This window comes from Dipteris shenzhenensis, chromosome 32 (assembly GCF_047967505.1).
Source record: "Dipteris shenzhenensis isolate YYH24624 ecotype China chromosome 32, Dip_SZ_1.0, whole genome shotgun sequence".
Classification (NCBI taxonomy): domain Eukaryota; kingdom Viridiplantae; phylum Streptophyta; class Polypodiopsida; order Gleicheniales; family Dipteridaceae; genus Dipteris; species Dipteris shenzhenensis.
Window position 1 is genome coordinate 42,917,221 of NC_141627.1, and position 19,124 is coordinate 42,936,344.

General features: G+C 43.7%; 1 protein-coding gene across 1 annotated transcript; it reads left to right on the forward strand.

The window, feature by feature from the left end:
- The first annotated feature begins 14,408 nt into the window (after positions 1-14,408).
- On the forward strand, positions 14,409-16,853 carry LOC147880792 (uncharacterized). The gene is made up of 5 exons (XM_087371186.1): positions 14,409-14,868; positions 14,959-15,220; positions 15,312-15,482; positions 15,578-15,718; positions 15,843-16,853. Exons 1-5 carry the CDS (start codon positions 14,461-14,463, stop codon positions 16,628-16,630), a joined length of 1,770 nt encoding a protein of 589 aa, XP_087227312.1. The 5' UTR covers positions 14,409-14,460; the 3' UTR covers positions 16,631-16,853.
- Positions 16,854-19,124: the final 2,271 nt, after the last annotated feature.

Genomic DNA, 19,124 nt, shown 5'->3' on the forward strand with positions numbered 1-19,124 from the left:
TGATTTCCTAAAGTTTCAAAGCTATTTCTCTCAATGCTCATGTCTTGTAACTATAAACTTCTATTTTCATGCAATGTAAATTTGATTTCCTATAGTTTTAGTTTTAGGTTCTCTTAAATCTAAATTGTTGTCATTGTAAACTATTATTTTTTTGCAATAAGGGCTTCAACAGGGTCAATGCCCCACCTGTAAGCTCCCGAATGAGGAGTGTGAAGGGGCTTGATGTTAGTAGAAATGTAGATAAGCAATGTAGTGAAACATCCAAAGTATAGGGCTGCCACATGGGAAGCCTTCAATCTGCCATATGGGCAGATTAAGCAGAGGGCTAGAGCAGACCACTACAAGCAATATAGTGAAACATCCAGAGTATAGGGCTGCCACATGTGAAGCCTTCAGGCTGCCATATATGGGCAGACTAAGCTGAGGGCTAGAGCAGACCACTACAAGCAATGTAGTGAAACATCTAGAGTACAAGGCTACCACATGAGGCTGCCATTGTGGGAAGATTAAGCAGAGGGCCAGAGTATTTCTCACCTATGATGTTAACTTCCTATTCTCACGTAGACCTTGCGCATGAACAATGGACTGAAAACCTCAAGGTTCAGAATACCTTACATCTCTCCAGGTGGCATACTTGCTTAACGCACCCGTAAAGACATTCAGGAAGCTTGTAGAAGTGGTGTTGCACATTTGTTGGTGCCTCTTCAACTGATTGTAGCACTTGAAGCTCAGTGTAAACTTGTGGAATCCATTGAGATCCAGAAGTTGTTGTGAGGGAATTGGCGTTTTCGTCTAGTGGTTGTAGCACAGGAACAATGGTAGGTTCTTGTGGGTCTGTCACCTTTTGTGGGAGCTTGAACATTAAAATGGAAACATGTGTGAATCATTCTTCATTTTTCTCTAAATTTCCTGGAAGGAAATAGAGCATGTGTGTTCCCAAGTGTCCAATAATATAGACAATTTTGAATGCATTTCATGTCGAGTCATAATGAACAAAATTTGTTGACTTCTATAGTTTTTTATATTTGATCTTGCTAAGAGTTAGATGGTTTCTATAAATGTTGGCCAAATCATGTTGCTCTACTATCTACCTTTGTATTGTTTTTGCTATAAAGGCAATCTCAAAGTGTGATGCATTGCCTTCTTTAATATGTCCAAACATGCTTTTGCAGGTGATATAATCTATTGGAGTGTTGGTACATTGTTTGCAGAACATTTTGCTATCTATTACAGTCAAATGTCTCTCTTGAGCATTAAACTGTAATTGACATGTCTTGGATGCATCTATTATGTATGTTGTCAATGCTGCAACAAGTAACGTTGTACAGTCTATTGGTTTGTATGTAAGGAATTTTTCTGATTACATTTTCAAGGGAGGGATTTTTAAGAGGCTATGAACAAGCAACCTACTTGATATCTATGCTCATTTACAGTGGTGAGAAATGTAGATTCATTCAAGCACTTTTATAAGGTTTATAAGTGAGGAAAACATATTAAAAATGGATTGATGGAGGAGGCAAGAGATTAGTACATGTATTGTAGTTCAAATGGCAATCGAGAGTTTTGTCAAGAGAGTGCACGATGACCATATAAGTTTCCCTTACCGGAAAAATATATGTTTTAGTGCACAATGCCTTAGTGCATGACTCTGTTGGAGCTATCTTGTCAATGTGCCTAAATTAGTTTAGAAGCAGCTTCTATCACCAATGAATTTCTTAAATTATCGGATTGCACTTCTATAGTAGAACTCAAGAATGTGTGTGCTAGAAAGGCGAATGTAATCCATGTGATAAAATGATAATAAGGCATTCCACCAGTGCCACAGATAGAGAAGACAACACTTTACTGTATAGGTGGAGCAAATGTGCAGGTAAATAAACTTGCAACTGATATTATGGAAGTTCATCTCGTTGGTTCTTAGTGCTTACAATGAGTTCTTAACTAGAGCCTCATACCACTTTTACAGCTCTTATCATGTTGGTTCTCTGTGCTTAAGTAGAGCCTCATACCACTGTGTAAGATAAATGATCACGCAAGGATCAGTTGTGAGTAGCTCGCTAAAGAAAGACTAGAGTAGGTTCCCATGAAGGTGACATTTTGATAGTTGACGCTCTTTTTGCTGTGGTGGATGAATTTCATGGTTCCATGAGCGGGCGTGTAGGTGGGCGGACAATTGTGAAAGCAGAGCGCCTATCTACTGATTATTTAAGATACCCAAATATTCCACAATAGGTGCTTGCATCCAGATGAGTGTGAAGCTTGCCTATAAACATTCAGGACATGGCAGCAAATAGAACCATCTGACTTCCCCTCAAATGTAGTTCTCAATGTCTAGAATTTTTGTAGCTTACAGGTTCTCACATGGCCTGCAATTATGCAACCTTAAAAATTGTGACCCTAGACCTGAGGATCGTGGGAATGCCCAACCTGCTCTAACCTAAAAAGATTTTTTGGATGTAAAAATCCACAGTCTGTGGAGATTAAATCTCCACCGTTTAATCTCCACCATCCGATGTGGCCTAATTAATCGAGGGAATCTACCCTCCCCTAAATTGGTCGCCGTAGCTACTGCCACCCTCCATGTGAGGAATCAACCAAAGTCTGGAATTTCGAGTTGAAAAGTGCTCAAAATCTTGCTCGTCAGATTTCGGGCACTTTCAAGCCTAGAATCCCCTCCCTCGGCCCATTCCCCACTACTTGTAGCCCTGAGGTGCCCCGCTGAGACTAGTGGGAACTTCTCTAGCATGGCACTCCCACACAACTAGCCATAAGTAGGAACAAGCTCTAAAACCCCTGTTCTGTTTCCCCCTACAAGAGCAATGTTAGCATGGGCCCCAAATATTTATTGAGCCATTTATGATTGAAATGTGGTCACTAGATGAAAGTGCTCTTTATATGCAATGTATCACTTGGCCTCTCTAAATGTTCGTTTATTCTCACTCCCAATAAAACATAAGGCATCTCCCATGATAATACGTGCTCTATTGTGGAGTGGGCAACTTTATTAGGGCCAGGAGGGATAAGCAAGTCGTTTATTTGGTGCCAAAAGCAATACAAAAATGTGCACACGCATGAGAGAGAGAGAGAGAGAGAGAGAGAGAGAGAGAGAGATGATATTGTATTATATGACCCTATACTTGATATACTGTACACACTTAGGTACCATGTGCATCCAACATATGCAAAACCACACAAGTACTATCATAGAGGGCAATACCTTCTGTCTATTTGGCCATGCCATAAGTTTGGTACTAGTAAGGAACCTACACAATGTTGTGCTAGTCCAAGAGTTGAGGGAGTACAAGAGTCTAAGGGTGGTATATTAAGAGCTCATGGTAGCCTAAGGACAGTAGTCCGATTAAACGTTTGTTTGATCAAATAATATAACCAAAGAAGTATTTAGCGTGTTATAAATTTTGCAATCTACTACACATTTTTAGAGAGAGGGAGATGGAGAGAGAGCTATAAGATGTCCGCACGCACAATTGCATATACAAGTGCACTTCATCTATGCATGTGTGTGTGTGTGCATGTATGTGTATGTGGAGAGAGAGGGAGATGGAGAGAGAGCTATAACATGTTTGCACGCATAATTGCATATATAGGTGCACTTCATCTATGTGAGTGTGTGTGTGTGTGTGTGTGTGTGTTCATGCCTTCATGTATGTGTATGTGTATGTGTGCATCTATGTGCACATGTGATTGTGTATGTTCATGCACATGCTTGCTTATATGTGTGTACACCCGTTGCCTATGTGTGTGGTGTATGCATGTGCATGTGTATGTCTATGCTTGCATGTGTGTGTGTTTATATGCATGTGCCTTATGCTTATGTGTACACATATGCATATGTGTATACACGTGTATGTATATGTGATGTGTGCATGTGTATGTATCTATGTGTGGCCATGTGTGTTTGTGTGTGTGTGAGAGAGAGAGAACACACATGCTTGTGTTTTTGTATGCATCTATACATGTGTGTATGCCTATTGCATATGTGTATGTGTGGTGTGTGCATTTGTATGTGTGTGTATGTGTGCATGTCTATATGTGCATATGCATCTATGTGTGTGTGCGTGCGTGCACATAATCACAACTACATATGTGTTTATGTGTGTTTTTTATCTTCATATGGATAGTGTGTGTTTAGATAAAAAGTCCCATCAATAATTGTGCCATACAATTAATTCCATGAATTGGATAAAAAGTTAAAAAAGGGGAACATATAAGGAAAAAATGATTGAGACATCTAAGTTGAAAAGTGCAACAACTAGATTTTGCAAAAATTTCCACCAAAATTAAGACTTTGTAATAATATTCAATTTGACAAACACAATATTGAAAAAAGAGGTCAAATCCTCAGGTAGTCTAGGTTCCGAGGTCAGGGTCCACTTACCTGCTGCTAGTTTGCAAAAATTTCCACCAAAATTAAGAAATTGTAATAATATTGAGTTTGACAAACACAATATTGAAAAAAGAGGTCGAATCCTCAGGTAGTCCACGTTCCGAGGTCAAGGTCCACTTAACTGCCACCATCCAAACAAACTAAGTGTAAGCACATCATAGTTACATTTGACTAGATAGGTAATGCCTGTTTTCCCCGGCTTATTATTGCTTTACCTAGGAATATAGACAACTGTATGGATTGTTAGATAAATAAAAGAAGTTTAAGTCACAAGTGGAGTAAGGAGCAAAAGAGTGCATGGGCTGATAAGGGATTAGAGGAGGTATAGAAGGATTCTTGTGTGTGGGTGGTTAAAAAGAGAGTGTAAAGGGGAGATTTCATGAGGGGTACATAAAAGAATAATTCATAGTTGGGGAAGTATACATGTGTGTGTGTGTGTGTGTAAAGAAATAAGTGTTTATGTGTGAGAGATACATTTACTAATCAAAATTATTGTGTGTGTGTGTGTGCACACACGTGCATGTGTGCACTCCCTACTTATGTGTATTGTGTATGCATGTGCATGCATATGTCTATGCTTGCACACATGTGTGTGTATGTGCGCACCCCGTATATGTACATGTGCCTATGTATACTTCTATGTGTAGTAAATGCATGTGCATGCTAATACATGTGCATTGGTGTGTGTGAGCATGCATATATGGAGAGGAGAGGAGAAGAGTGAACATGAGGAGAGAGGGCACACCTACTAGAGAGCACACCACAAATGACTAACTCTACACTAGTATTAGTTGAAAAGAATGAATATATACAAACCCGTTTAGGTTAGGGTTAGGATTTCCAACCCTTGTACCTTTTAGCACTCTTTTTTGTGTTAGTGTTATGCAGATATCAACATGACTTTCAGATGATTCCTTCCTTAACCCCTTCTCTCAAGATCAACGTCATGAAGTAGGCCTTCCCTCAAGATGATGATTATGGGGAATGGAAGAATGACTGAGTATTACATTCCATCACACACCTTTAATGGGAATGTCCTTCCTTTGAGTTGAACCCAAGAGCTTGGTGCTGCTTCTCAAAAAGCTCTTTCCCAAGTGGTTTGGTAAAGATATCTGCAACATACTCTTTGCTGTCATAATGTTGCAATGTGATGTCCGCAAGTAACACTTGTTTTCTCTTATGAAGTGCTCTCTGACATCAATGTGCTTTGACTTGGAGTGATATACTAGATTCTTGGCTAATGCTTGAGCAGATTGATTACTACAATATATTGTTGTTGTCTTTGACTCATCAAAGTAATATGTTTAAGAGATTCGATGAGGTAGGCTTGTTAAGAGGGAGTTGACAGTATAAAGGCCTATAAGCCTAAAAGACAACTGAAAATGCATAAGATGTCCCTGAAGTGAATGAGGTACTGAATGCTGATGTAGGGATTGATCTGTAGTCCTATATCCAACCACTAATTTGCATCAAGTATGGATTGTATACGATAGCCATAAGTGCATGTTGAAACACTGAAGTTCCCCAGGTTGCACTATGGCTGAACTTAATAATGTCCATTGCACTGGGGCAAGATTGCACTGATGCATAAATATTCTCATGTTGAGGAATGATACTGATCGGAAGAGGTGGTGGTCACTGGATCCAAGGGTGGTGCAATGCGGCATGACTGAGCCGATGCTAGAATGTCCCGAAGATTGATCTGCTCATCTGTATTGCTCGTGGAAACTATGTCCAAGGATGCAATATGCTTTGTATCAGAGGTGAATACATCAATGATGGATGCTGGACTGGAATCACCTAAGGAGTTAAATGTATTGTGGCATAAACTTGTGCATGCTGCTAGAGATGTGAGTGCCTCATACTGAGGATTTACCTATTGAAAAAGATCATAACTAAACTCCTGCTATGTATCTGTAGCATCTAATGTGATAGTAGATGGAGTTAGATCCATGCATTAATGTGATGGATGTACATCACTGGAATCATACTATGATGATGTAGATGGGATTGCCTCGTGCTCAGGGCTTATGATCAAGTGTGCCTCATGCTAAGGACTTCCAAGCAAACATGCCTCATGTTGAGGGCTTATTGTTGAATGTGCATGATCAAAATGTGAAGGTTGATTCATGCTAACATGTGGAACATCTGTGTATGATCTCTCAAGACCAATGAGGCTCAAGTCTACATCATAAGCTGGTACATACCATGTGGCAATGAGTGGTTAAAGTAGGTTCTTTCCACTCATAGATCTTGTTTGGAGTCATGATTAGTGTATCATCAACTATGTGAAAAATTCCATGTTGGAGGTGGTCTAGTGCTCTATCCAAGAGGTTTACCTATGTACAGACGAGAGTCTCTACCCACCATGAGAACATTGTGGGAAAGCTGCCACTAGGGGCTTATGCTAAACTATCAAAACCAAGTCATGGTGGAAGAATTGTGATGTGCCAAGGATCATCAAGCCTATAGTAAAGTGAGGACAACTATGTGTTGGGAAGTAGCCAAGAGGTTGTACAAGGCTGATGTATGTGTATAGGAGCCAATGCCATAAAATAGTAAGCGATGTGTGACTTTACATGGGTGGCATGTGTGTTTGCTAATGTGCAACAATCTTGAATTTGAGGAAGGTTACTCTACCCAAGTGTCACACTTAAGTGCTGAGTTGCCGAATGCCAAGAGACTGAGGCGCTTACTTATCTTAGTGGAGTTGAATCTCCTCTATGGCTGTGCTAGTCTACAGCTAGACTACATGTCAAAGCACAAAATGCAGCAAATGAATTTTATATGGATTTATTTTATGTGTTGGGTTTGCTACAAAGGATGGGGCGGTGGTTATGATGATGAGGATTTGATGATGTTGACATGTGGAAAAGCCAAAAAGTAGATCTAAGTTGCTCAGTGTGTAGAGCACGATCCAGTGATCATTTTTGTTTTTTGGATAACCTCAAAATTCTACCTGGATCAAAACTTATGGCTCCTGGAAGGATGGCAAAACTTTGATCCCACGAGGGTGATCAAAATGATGAGGTGGCATGGACGGTGATGTGGCAATGTGGATCACATGCTGTTTACAAAAGTGTGACTATGGGGCACTCAGTGCTTAGAAGGCTGAGGTGGTGGCATGCTACTTATGTGGCACTACTAAGTCATTTGATGACTGACATGATGAAATGGCATTACCTATGTGTCATACAACTGACGTGGCAATCAAGTGATATGGCACTTAGGACTGACCTGGCATTGAGCTGGCCCACTAATGACATGTAAGCCAACATGGCAAGCGGCATGGCATTGTTCACTGGGGTGCTAATGTGGTTGCCTATGTGGCATGTGGCATGTCTTGATGACATGGCCCTCAGTGCTGATGTGGCACTCTAGTAGCTATTGATGATGTGGCTAGATGACTAAGTTGATGACATCATCAATGATGTGGCACTACGTCACCACTACTGACATGGTGGATAAGATGATGTGGTGCACGTGCCACGTGTCAACTCCTAGAGGTGACCACCCTTGAGGATAAGATCCTAGAAATCTTTCATGATTCTATCATATCCGATCGAAATCTTTGAAGATTCCATCACCGGTCTTCTTCCCTATTGATGGAGGTCATCTTTGGGTTGCACCCTTAGAGGTCGCTGCTGGTGTCCCTATGGGCTTGAGGTGTTGGTATACTCGTGGTCAAGAGTCATTGTTGGCATCGGGTCTACAAAGCTTCATAGTAGTAGGCGGCTTGTGGTTTGCAGGTTGTTGGAGCTGTGGAGGTGTCATTGGCACTCGTTGTTGTCGAGTTGTGAAGCTACCTTGGCTTGAGTAAGGGAGTCGCTCTGTGTGCCCGTATGTAGAGTAGATGGTCACCATACGGTGTGGAGCGCTGTGGCTTAGCCATTGCTCAGTTGAAGGTCTATCGGATTGCAAGATTGCTGAGGCATAGAGGCATTTGTTGTAGAAGCCCATCGGTGGAGCTACTATCCCTCTTGCTTGTGTAGTTGGTGGCTAAGCTTGTACAAGGGTTGCTGTAGTCATTCGAGGCTTTGCATTTGGCAAGGAGCCTTCTGTGAAGGCATTGTTGAGGGAGTCGATGGTGGCAGTTGCTCAGTTGGTGTCATGAGGCATGGCTTGCAGTCGATTATCATAGTTGAGGCCCCTCAGCGTGTTGGTGCCCGTGAGGTTGCATTGTTTGTTGCTGTGCAGCCAATGGAGGGCATGGAGTCGGGTCGATGTTAAGGAGCTAGTGCTCATTTGAGTTGTTGACTATCTGGTGCTCTTGAATCCTGCTTTGTTTGCAAATAGGCCTTCAATCAGGCTATTTATTCATGCTGTGTGCCATGGAGGCTTCTATGTCGAGCTTGGCAATACTTGTGCTAAGCTTTTGCTAAAGCTCTCTATAGATGTCAGTGTTGGTGGAGCTGAGATTATTTGGGACTTGAATAGTCATTTGAAAAATTACTAAAACAAAGCACCTTGATCTCACTGTGAGAACAGAACCGAAAGAAGAGCACAGAAATTTGAGACACTTAGGAATCTCATGAAAACATCTCTCAAAACCTTAGAACCATTGAAAACCTCTATAAACAAAGATAACCATCTCCCTCAAAGAATGTAATCACTCAAAATGATAACTAGAGCTCCAAATGGCAAAATTCGAAGCTTTTTTATCTAAAATGGAGAGGGAGAAGAGCTCTACAAGATGAGCTAGGTGAGAGATGAAGATGCCTCAATGAAGGAGGGCTTATGCCTTGATAAAGCAACCTTGATGAAGCAAGGGCTTGACTCTCTCTTGACAAAATCCTCTCTCAATGGAGGATGCCTCACTGAAGGAGGGCTAGACACTCATGAAGGTAGTGGGAGACCGTTGGTTCTGAAACCATGATGAAGTGGGGGGGGAGAGAGAGAGAGAGAGAGAGAGAGAGAGAGAGAGAGAGGGAGAGAGAGAGAGAGAGAGAGAGAGAGAGAGAGAGGAATGCACACAATATAGCTACATATACATGAGAACCCCTTAGGGTTAGCGTTAGGGTTTTATCCCTAATGACCTATCCAAATAGTGTAATTTACACTATCCTCAACAAGCGCAAGCTGCTTTTTTTTAAAAAGGCCTCTTTTGCTATCAATGTGGCAGTGCAAGAGGAGAGGGGGAGTCATTGGAAAGTGAAAGAAAGGAGGGGAGAGAGAGAGAGAGGGGAAGGGGAGGGAAGGGAAAGGGGGAGAGGGGAGGGGAGCATGCAACAACGTAGAAAGAGAGGCTTAGAAAAGGAAGGAGGGGAGGAGGAGAGGGGAGGGGAACGGGAAGAGAGAGGGGAGAGAGTAGTAAGGGAAGGAGGAGAGTGGAAGGGAAGGGGAAGAGAGAGGGGAGAGAGATGATAGGGAGCTTAAAGGGGGAGAGTCTCCTCTTAGAAACTTGTGATGGAAAGTTAATTATAAGAGGGCTAATAGTCAATATATAGGGCACAAAATGCTAAAAGCATCCAAACCCTTAAAACCCTCCCCCCCCTTCCCGTTGTACTCTCTCTCTCTCTCTCTCTCTCTCTCTCTCTCCTCCTTTCCATCCCCTCTCTCCTCCCCCTCCCCCAGTGTCTCCCCCTCCCCCTCCGTTTCCTCCCTTCTTCCCCTCTACTCCCTTCCATTTCCCTTCCCTCCCTCCCCTCCCTCCCCTCTCCCTGTACCTTCCCCTCCAATCTTCCCTCTTCCATCCTACCTCCCTCGCCCTCGCCTTCCCCTCCCCTCCCCCTCCTCTTCCCCCTCCCCATCCCCCCTCCCCCCCATCCCCGTCCCCCTTCCCCTCCCCTCTTCCCTCTCCCCTCCTCTCCCCTCTCCTTCCCCATCCCCTTCTATCCTATCCCGTCCCCCTCTCTTGTCCCCTCATGTCTCCCCTCCCTCCCCTCCCCTCCCCTCCACTTTGCTCTCCCCTCCTTAGCTCTTCCCCTCCCCTCCCCTCCCCTCCCCTCCCCCTCCCTTCACTCCCCCCCTTCCCTCTCCTCACCCTCTCCCCCTTCCCCTCCCTTCCCCCTCCCCTCCCTTCTGTTTCCCTCCCTTCCATTCTATCAATTTTCTTTTTCCCCTACCCTCCTGCCATAGTCACTAGTTTTTTGAAGTTTATTTTTTCAAAAGAAGAGAATATATAAATCCTTGCATAGACGCAAATCATAGTCGACCTTTGTTTTCTACCTTCCTGCATGGACTATATGTAAGGCATGGTCACGAAACTTTGCAAATACATTTACCATGAATAAATACTAAATTCTAAACCCTAAACCTTAAGCATTAGATCCTAGACCCTAAATCCTAAATCCTAAATCTTAAACCCTATACCCTATACCATAAATGGTATACCTCATCCCTATACCCTATACCATATACCCTATACCCTAAATGCTATACCCTATACCATAAATGGTATACCTTATACCCTATACCCTATACCATAAATGCTATACCTTAGACCCTATACCCTATGCCCTAAATGCTATACCTTAAACCCTATATCCTAGACCTTGTTTCCTCAATTCTTAAACCCTAAACCCTAGACACTAAACCCTAAACTCTAAACCCTATACCATTACACCTTAAACCATAACCCCATACCCTAACCCCACCCTAACCCCATACGGATGATGTTGGAACAACATCAAAATTGGCAAGCATAAGTATCTTACTTACATTAAGGCCTTGTAAGTTTCATATCCATTGAACACACACACATATGCTAAACACACACCAATGCATATTTTTAACACTCGTGTAGGATGCATGGTAAGAATTATGGAATACGGATGCCCAACCATGCACATGGTGATCAACCCACATCAAAATTTTCATAGGCCTTATCTTACCTAGTTTAAGTCCTTTGTAACATATTATACCCATTGTGTATGATTTGCATGGTTGGGTTCATGCATGAGTGTTAAAAAATATGCATCGAGAGGCTTCTATTCTATGTGCATGTCTTGGATTGGTATGATAATTTGTGGGGGCCTTAATCTTACCCACTTAAAGGACCATACAAAGTATCGTAACCATCAGATATCATTTGCATAGCTGGGCATGTATATTTCTCTCTTCTCACTATGCATCATGCATAAGTGTAAAAAAATACACATTAGTCTGCTTCTATCCAATGTGCATATCTCCAATGGGTATGATAATTTGAACTGGCCTTAATCTTATGCACTTTAATTCCTATAAAAAGTATCATTTGAATGGTTGGAGATACATATTTTCTTGTTTCTCATCACACATCATCATGAGTGCTAAAAAATACTTATTGTGGCACTTCAATCCTATGTGCATGTCTTTGATGGGTGTGATGCTTTGCAAGGGCCTTACTCTCACTCACATTAAGTCCCTTACAAATTATCATACACATTGGATATCGTTTGTATGGTTGGGTCATCATATTTTCTTATTTCTTACCACACATAATGCATGAGTTTAAAAAATATGCATCAAGAGGCTTCTATCCTATGTGCATGTTTTGGATTGGTCGAAGACTTTGGAAGGGCCTTAAACTTACCCACTTTAAGACCTGTGCAATGTACCATATCTATTTTTGCATAGTTGGGCATGCATATTTCTTTTTTTCTTATTATACATCTTGCATGAGTATAAAAATATATGCATTGGTGTGTCTATCTAAGGTGCATGTCTCTGATGGGTATGATGCTTTGTAGTCACCCTAATATTATCCACTTCAAGGCCTATGAAAAGTATCATACCCATCATATATAATTTGCATGGTTGGGTAGGCATATTTCCTTATTTCTTACCACTCACCACACATGAATCTTAAAAAATATGCATTGTGAAGTTTCTATAATTTGTATGAGTCTCACTTACTCGAGGAACTGACCAAAACGATCAAAACCATAAACAAACTGTGCTCATTGGATACCATGGAGCTCGCTGCCACCCCGAACAACAAACTGTAATAGAAGATAGAAAGCGAATCACTGCTGGAGGCCTCAAGGGTGAAACACATTAAAATCAACATCATTCAACACAAGCATCAAACCCATAACCTTGCTATTCTTGGTAGGTTTCAAACCATCCACCCAAACAGAATGATTCATCACGTTGGTTAGAGACAACCGAGACTTGAGGAACAACTGATTCTTTAAGATATCGAACGGCACCTCCACACCACTAGTGGTAGCAAACACACCTCTTGAGCTCTCCTTTAATTTGGTTAAAAGACTTAAACAACACCATAAAGTGTAGTAGGTAGATAAAGCACCTCCTCACCTTCCTTCTTGCAGACTTGAATAATAAACTTATAGAGCAGATCCACAAATCCCACAAAATCCTAGAGTAGATCTACAAAATCCCTCAAATCAAGATCCTCAATCTTAACATAGACGTTGAGACCTTCCATAGCTTGCCATGAGTCAAACCTCCACCTCACCCAATTATCTTTTTCGACATTGCGATTCAGACCTCCTTGCTCAACCTCACTCTCCAAACTAGCATCCAATGGTAGAAAGCCTAAACCACCACCTCCATAAGAAACACTTACATCCACCGTACGTGAAAAACACATACAAGACAATAAAACACACACAAAACACAAAACACAAAACACAAAATTGAAACACTCCAAATACACAAACCACAAAAACTTACTGCCTCGATCTTAAAAATCCTCATCCCATTGCATCTACCACCTCCCGAACCACCATCAACCATAACGTCATTCCCATTGTCCAAACAAACAACGAGGTTACCACCACTGCCAACCGAAGAACCAAGAACACCACCCTCCGGAATCAAATTTCCAATGGCATCCACCTCAGTCAAGCAAAGCGAGAAAGGCATATGTACAACCAGCAAAGAGCCCTCAATCGCAAAGGTAGAGCAGAAGACATGCATCAGCAGAGAGCCCCTCGATAGCAAAAGCGCAGTAGAAGACACGAAGCAGAAGAAGCGCATCAACAGAGAGCCCCTCGATGGCAAACTGCAGCGAAAGACCTGGAGCAGAAGAAGTGCACGAGAAATGAACTGAGGCATAATGAAATCAACACAACAACATGCAATTCAAACCAACCACACACATGGCACCAAACAACAGGACAACCAGTAAAACTTGAAAACGTGTCAACCGGCACATGCCACCAATAACAGACAAGAAAGCATGTGCAAACGCCACTCACACACACTCAAACAAATGAATGCACACGAACTAAACTAATAGACACACTAACCAAAAAAATGCCAAATTGACCGAAAACTCCCATCTCCACCAACACGCGTTAGTCTACCCACACAATCTGCCATGTGGTGCTTCCCTCAAAGCTTTGACGCTTGAAAGATGGCCGTGGTCGGCATTTCTTGATTGGGAAGTGGCTAAAAACCGCGACTCACGGCCTCTTGGTCACTCACCGGTTCCCAGTTACTTCTCGGCCAGGAAATGCCTCCCCCGATCATTTCTCTCAAAGGTTCCAACACACACCACAACAGACAAAACCCTTTACCTAGAAATTGGGCTTATAGGCATTAACAAGAACGTTTTCATACTTTGGAAATTTCTCAAGTTTGTCCAAGGAAGGGACTGAACCTTTAAAGAACAAGTTTTTAAAAGGAAGGGACTCGATCTGTGAAGAACAAATAGACGACCCTCTCTATTGTAGTAGAGTGTTTGTGCCCGGTCTTCTGCACCCCTTCCTATTTGCCTCTTCTCTCGTCTTCAAAGCATGCATGCTGGTGTCGGTCTTGTCTTGTAGCGCAACACTTGTCTCCCCACCAGTTAGAGGCTCTATCACGCTCCTTAACCAACTCCTAACGAAAGTGTCCCTTGAGAAGAGACTCGTATATCGGGACAGCCTGAGCAAAGCCGGAGGGACAAGTGTACTATTATGATTTGCCCCTTCCTTGAGTTTGAGTTTTTAGACAAGAAGGAAAGGAAGTAGCCGTTGAGGGCATGAATATTTATTCATTGGAATAGTCGATTCTCCTCATATCTTGTTGTTGGGCACTCGATCCTTCCGTTTTTTCCAACAGCAAGAACAACTCCATCTCCATCTTTCTCTCGATCTACTGCTAGCTTCCCCAAATCTGTGTCCATGGGACTTACAGTAGCTGTGAATGTGGAGCATCTCCCCACGTCCTGCTTTCCCTCCTCCGCTACGCAGGCCGCGCCCCACTCCACCATCCTCCTCATCCCCAACTTGAACCCGCATGCCACCGTCAAGTCCACGCTCAAGAAATTCATCCGTGACAACCTCTACATTCCCGACCACTTGCAATGTCTTACAGCCCCGCTCTTCACACTGCTGCACGATCGCGAGTGTGTGGAAGACATATACTGTCGCTATTCCTGTCACTCGGAAGGGGAGAGTTCCGATCTCCATGTTGACGAGGAAAGCTTCAGCTTCTTCGGGAGGGAGAGAGGCAAGAACACGGACCTCCGCGACGAAGACAGGCTCGACCAACGCCATGTTATCGATCAACATTGCCAGCTTGATCTCAAGGTATGGAAAGAGTGGGCAAGACCTCTAGAATTGAAACAGACCTCCAAGCCACAGTTCGAATGTAAAGCTAGCCTTGGTGGTTTGTGACAGAGGCTTCCTCAAGCTCTTCCGCCGGAACAGGGTGGCCGCATCTTTGTAGAGACGAAGACTGGCACTGTACCTCTACTGGGAGTGCGTCCTGACACGAGGGTGGCGGAAATCAAGAGAACTCTGGAGATTATGACGGGCGTACCGGTGGCGCAACAGCTATTGTCTTCCGTAGGGCGAGTGATGCATGATGAATTTTGTGTAGAAGATTTCGATGGACTGCACACTGTCTACGAAGATAGCACGCTAGATCTCTGCAAATCAGGTGTGGTGAGAGTTCTGAGGATTGTAGAGTAGTCTTTTGCGATCACCGTTATCATCCGGAAGCAGGCTTATGGTTGCCAGAAAAATCACAGGGGACACGAATGCAGAACAGGCCCATCGTCGCATGGCGGTGCAGATAAGCATTACGGGCGAGCAAGACTTCACGCTTGTTGTTCAGGGGAGGAATTCAGTACATTCGGTGATGCAAGTGGTGGAATCTCGAACGGGCTACGCGCCATGGCAGCAACGACTGATGTTTTCTGGTAATTCATAGGCATCCTTCTTTCAATCTGAATGACATCTTTGGCTTCTCAAAGCATACATAGAAGCTGTACATGATCGCGGCTTCGCGTATCAGGGAAAGCGTTACACGAGAAGAAGACACTGGCGGATTATTTCGTCTACCCCGACTGCACTTTGCACGTCAATGTTTTCAAGAACACGTCGAAGCTTTCTTCCAGAACAGCAGCCGCAGTATGCGACCCGCAGGAACAATCAGGTACCAATCAAGGAGTGTCTTTTGCTGGAACAACTGTTTAGCGTCCCTTTCTGTCTTCAAGATGCAGATAACTGTAAATTCCATTGAATTACAGGACTTAAGTTACGAGCTTTTGAAATCGCAGGACGATCTTTGGATGCTGGTTCAAAACCACCTGCACGAAAAATCAAGCTTGTGAGGACATCTAAGGGCGTGGTGAGGGGAACCGTAACGATCCCTGTCCTCACCACCGACACAGTCTTTGATTTGAAGAGAAAAATTAAGCGGTCTCTACAGCCGCTGCTGGAACGCAACTTCTCAATGCAAAACCCCATCAAGGAACAAATTCATATCGACATTACACCTAAAAGTAGCCCTGTTGTTATTGGAAGCCTCAAGTCGTCTCGCTCTCTGACCTCGCCATCTCCATCCGCAGAATCTGCCAAATCGGGTTCTGAGAACGTCTCATCGTCTGTGCGATCTTCAGGGACATTTGCACATTGCATATCTTTGAACAGTCCCGGGAGAATAATTCTTTCTCCCTTATCGATTGGCTCATCATTGCACCAGCAACCTTCTCCGTTGGCCGCTGGGCTGCCTAGACGAGTGCCTCCTACCCCTTCTTTCTTGCCAACTACATCTGGAAGCGTTCGCACACTACTTGAAGAAACAGCTCCGAGTGACGCTAACAAACCACAGTCTGTCAGAAAGCTGCATTTTGAGGCTGAGGTGCCGCCTCAAAATTTCACATCCAGTTTCCACAACAATAACAATTCTCGTGAGGCACTAAACATGGGTTCAACAACAGATGAAGTCGATCAGCATCTAATGCAAGACGGTGCTAAGCTAGAGAAGAAAAGCATTGGAACATGGATAAATTCCAGTGTGCAGACTCTGAAGGATCAGATCCGTGCTCAATTTAGTGAAAACTAATCTCTACTTCATTTTGCTCGAGCTCCTTGGCAGATGTGTACAGCAACGTGGAGTCATGGACCTATTCTAGAAGCCCCATTTTTTGGGGAAGGACTCTCGACAGGTTGCATTTTGCTCTCGCTTTACTTACTACATATCACAAGTGATTTTACTTCAGTTACACAGGCTCTTTGTATATGTCAGATGAAATCCTACATAAAAGGAACGGTTTACAACTGACTAAAATATCACTCACTTTAGGAGCATTTTAATTTACATCAGGAGGGACTTCTGATTGGGAGACAATATCTAGCCATGAATTGTGGCTTATAAAGATTTTAATACAAATATTGGGTGGGTAAACCTGTATGAGATTACTTCATTGTGGTCATGCAATTCTTATTATTGTAGTTGGATGGGTGTTCTCATTGTATGGGGAGGTTAACTTGTGAACTTTCAACTAACCAATACGTGCATACCTGTTCATGACGCTTAATTTATGTTCGTAAAAGACTACACATGTAGCAAGGGAGCTAATCAGCTTGTGGAGCTTGTCAATACTATTGATACATGGTGATTATGTTCGAGCGTTGCTTTTTTGTAGTTGTGAATTTGCCCTTGTCCTTTGTTCCCACCAAAACGTTCAGTCCTTAAATAATGGACTTGAGGTAATTCACATAGGTTTTGGGAGGTGATGGCTTAACCTCTACCTCTCATGGCCATTAAAAAGTGGGCCTAATATGGGTCAAAAACATTGATGAAATAGTCCCCAATGGAATGGATAGAGGGACCTCGAGGCTTATGCTGCCCCCGTTCTGGGAGGGAGCTCTAGTGCTGAACACAAGATTGCTTCAAATGAGGCTTGGGGTCTCCTTTTATAGCGAGGAACCCACTGTTCTGTGGGTCGACTAGATCTGGGTGACCCCACCTCTGTCTGTAACTGCCTCCCAAAGCTGTTTTGGCTGACCTTGCGAAAAAAGCAAGCACCATTGCTGCTCATGTTTCACTGCCATGTACATGCCTTCCACACTGGGCTTAGATTGCCAGCCCTCTTGCCCTACTTCAGGGCCCATTTGCAGCCCCATATGTGGGGCAGCACCATGTCAGTCACTGACCACATGGACAGATCTACCCTGTTGGATGGGTTTAATTAACCCTAAGAAGTATAATCCTCTGCTGCACACATTGAAGATTTCTTATTTATCTCTGTGCTACCCATGTGGCAGCTCTCTCCCTTGCCATTATGCAGTTCACTCTCCCATGTCCTCATGTTGGAGTTCACAGGTAGGGAGTTGACTCATCTATCCCAACACCCCCAACACCGCCAATGATTTCCCATGGGCCTACACCCACCCAATCAAAGAGATGCTCTATCAGCTTCTGTTCAGAAGTTTTCAGGAACAGGTCGAATGGATCTTTAAACGAAGGTCCGGCACCTGCTTCTTAAAGATGCAGCTCCACAGATCCTCCAAGTCTTCAAGCCAACCCAAATCATACTAGTGACGCTGCCGTCACAAGATGACCCGATGAGCTTCAGTCAAGGATCATCCCTAAGTCTTGTTTGTTGGAAATAGAGGATAGAATCACTCACACCTCGCTTCCTCTCTAGCTCGCTTCCTCTCTGGCTGATACAACACTCAGAAAACTGAAAGAGAGAGAGGCCAAAACTCAGATACATTCCCCCACAATCGTGGGTAACAAAAGCTCAAGAGAGAGCGTGTACAAACAGCCCGAGTGCTGTCCAAAAGATGCTGAGTCTCTTCCTCTCCCTGTGCGCTTGCCTGTGTGCAAAGCTGTAAGTGCAGGTGATGAGGAATGAGGGGGGAAGGGGGGGCTACTTATAGGAGGGGCTAGGCCCCTTGATTTGGCCGACCAGGGAGTCGGCTCCCTGCCCTAGAAACCGACCTGCCAGCCCACCAACTGACCTGACTGGTCGGCCTTTGCTGGCTGGTCAGGCTGGCTCAGGTCTGCTCTATATAAAGGGCTCATAAGCAGGGCTTATGGGCTGCTGTTGCAGCTGCCAAGTCTGCCCATGCGCAGGTCCAGGGGCGCCCTGAACAGCTTGGGCCACATTCATGTCCTCCAAGATCCACCTGAGCCACAATGCTTCACATGCCGCTGTACAGGCAGCCCTGTACTCCGTCTCTATAGATGAAAGGGCAACAGTAGGTTGTTTCTTACTCAGCCATGACACGGCTCCTGATGAGAGTAAGAAACAATATCCAGAGGTTGATCTCTGGGTATCAATGTCACCTGCCCAATCACTATCACAGAAACCTTCCAACTCGATGCCTCTAGTATAAGTGATGCCGTAGGTGCTGGTACCCTTCAAGTACCTTAGCACCCTCATACCTACGTCCCAATGAGCCTTCTTGGGTGTCGCTGAGAACTGACAGAGCAATCCAATTGTGAAGGAAATGTCTGGTCGAGTATTAGTGAGGCAGCCCTGTACTCCGTCTCTATAGATGAAAGGGCGACAGTAGGTTGTTTCTTACTCAGCCATGACACGGCTCCT